The 2,417-nt window shown below is 34.3% G+C and overlaps 1 protein-coding gene across 1 annotated transcript in view; it reads right to left on the bottom strand.

Annotated features, from left to right (window-relative positions):
- The window catches only part of LOC109828959 (U-box domain-containing protein 5-like), a 7,417-nt gene extending 5,837 nt beyond the window's left edge, over window positions 1–1,580 (bottom strand). The window contains exons 1-2 of the mRNA XM_020395979.1: window positions 1,324–1,580; window positions 423–501 (exon numbers count right to left, since the gene is read on the bottom strand). Of these exons, the coding sequence (XP_020251568.1) occupies window positions 423–479 (57 nt within the window). The 5' untranslated portion in view covers window positions 480–501; window positions 1,324–1,580. The remainder of the gene's footprint in view (window positions 1–422; window positions 502–1,323) is intronic.

The following is a 2,417-nucleotide window of genomic DNA, read 5'->3' on the forward strand; positions in this document are numbered from 1 at the left end:
GAAGATCTCTCATATATGAGTTTTGAGAGGGTAGTGACTAATGTTACAATTTAAAAGCATTCAAAAGGACCTTAAGAGGCGGTCATCTGCTTTGGAGAAAGAGACGTTTGATATCATCATAACATCGACAATATTTTTGTTATTAGCTATCCTAAACAACAAAATCTCCAACAAGCTTCTTTAAAAACGTTTTATGTATCAGAAGAATTTTCATAATCCCCAACAAACTCAGAATCCTTCTCAGCAATCTTCAGTGACACTCAGACTCAGGAAAAGAGAAAATATTTAACAAAAGAAAACCTCAGTATAGATCAATCTAGGATGTTCTAACATTCAGTAACTTGAACCACAGATGCATTTCAAACTAATTGTCTATAAATAATAACCCCGAAATATATCGGTATCAGAGTGAATTTTTCCACCTTTACGCAGGAAGAATTTTGTGGTATTTGTATAGCTTCAGAAGCATCACTCCCCATCAATAAGAGGCTGGTTTTTAATCTGCGTACAGAATTTCAAAAATAAAATAAAATAATGATCAATTAATCAAACACAGCAGAAATTTCTACATGAACAAATAGATATTTCAACAAAATCAATAACAGCTACGCATTAGTAACAGTACCAAAGCCCAATCAAGGAGAACACACTAGGAGAATCAGGACGTCATTTTTCATTCATCAGAACCTATCTTTAATCTCAAACAAAGATGAAAGTGCGGAAATTCCATATGAACAGATAGCACATATCAAATTTTCACAAAATTATTACTCTAAAAAAACCACGAAATTAACAGATCAACTTCTTCACGGTAACAACCTTTAAAACAACAAACAGTAAAGCCCAAATAGTCAGACCTAATATAACAAACCTAAACAAAAAAGGAACACAGTGACAGCAATAATAATAAGAACCTACCAACAAAGTACAACGCAAACAACAATAATATGACTTAAAAGTACTTTTTCATCAATAGAACAGATCCCCCTCCGAATTTAGGGTTTTTTGTTTATAAGCCCAAAGTTCAATCCACTTCCAAAATCATTCTTCAAACCAAAAATTTCATACTGAATTCTTTTTAAACCCAAATATAGCATCTTACACTCAGATATAGCTACCAGCACACCAAAAATAGCAACAGGGGCTGAGTTCAAAAGTAATCCATTATGGATACGTCGGTTTAAGAATAAGTTATGAGCAAACTTTGGGTTGTGTTAATCGAAAGAGTAAAGTGAACCAATAAAAAAAAAGAGTAAAGATCGAAACTTTACATAGAGAGAAGAAATAGCCTGAGGAAAGGGGAAAAGGGTTTGAAGTTGGTACCTGAAGGAAGCTGTATCTTACATCAAAATTCAATCTTGCGTAATAGAATCAGGGTTTTCTCATGCGAGGATGAGAGAACTGATGAATAAGAGGGGGGCTAATTAGGGTTAGGAATTAGAGAGAGATGATGACGGTGATGAAGATGATGAAAGAGATAGTTGGAGAAAGAGCGGCGGGAAATGGAGGAGGCCGGTCCAAGAAAGAGAGAGTGTGGGAAACCAGAGTTGATTTTTGTTGGGTGGTTGAGACGTAGAGAGGGAGAGAGCAGGTGCTGTGTGGGAACACCAAACACCAAATAATGTGTGTGTGTTAATATATATATATATATATATATATATATATATATATATATATATATATATATATATAATATATATATATATATATATATATATATATATATGAGAAAAATGGGTATACTTGGTACCAAGGATCCTTGGTAGTGATTGGGACACATCTTGTCCATCACATCACACCTAGAAGATGGAGCCCACCAACTCCAAGGTGTGATGTTATGGATAAGATGTGTCCACATCACTACCAAGGACCTTGGCCCAAGTTAACCCATATTCCTCTATATATATATATGAGAAATATGGTATGTTTGGTAACCAAGCACAAAAAGTTGTACTTGGTAGTGATGTGTCCACATCCCATCCACTCACTACCCATGTGAATTGTTCCCATATTTGAATGAGTGGAGAGGATTTGACACATCACTACCAAGCATAATTTTTTGTGTTTGTACCAGCATACCCATATTCCTATATATATATATATATATATATATATATATATATATAATATATATATATATATATATATATATATATATATATATAGAGAGAGAGAGAGAGGGGAATATGGATATGCTTGGTACCAAGCCACAAAATTTGTGCTTGGAGTGAGGTGCATATTATCCTCCACTATGGATTGCTTTGGTACAAGCACAAATTGTGCTTGATAGTGAGGGTGGCATATTATCTTACACTCATTCAAATGGAGAGACTACATCACATGGGTTGAAGTGTGTCCCCCCAATTGAATGAGTTTGATGGAAATGAGACATATCACTATCAAACACAAAATTATGC

The sequence above is a fragment of the Asparagus officinalis genome, chromosome 1 (assembly GCF_001876935.1).
Source record: "Asparagus officinalis chromosome 1, Aspof.V1, whole genome shotgun sequence".
NCBI lineage: Eukaryota > Viridiplantae > Streptophyta > Magnoliopsida > Asparagales > Asparagaceae > Asparagus > Asparagus officinalis.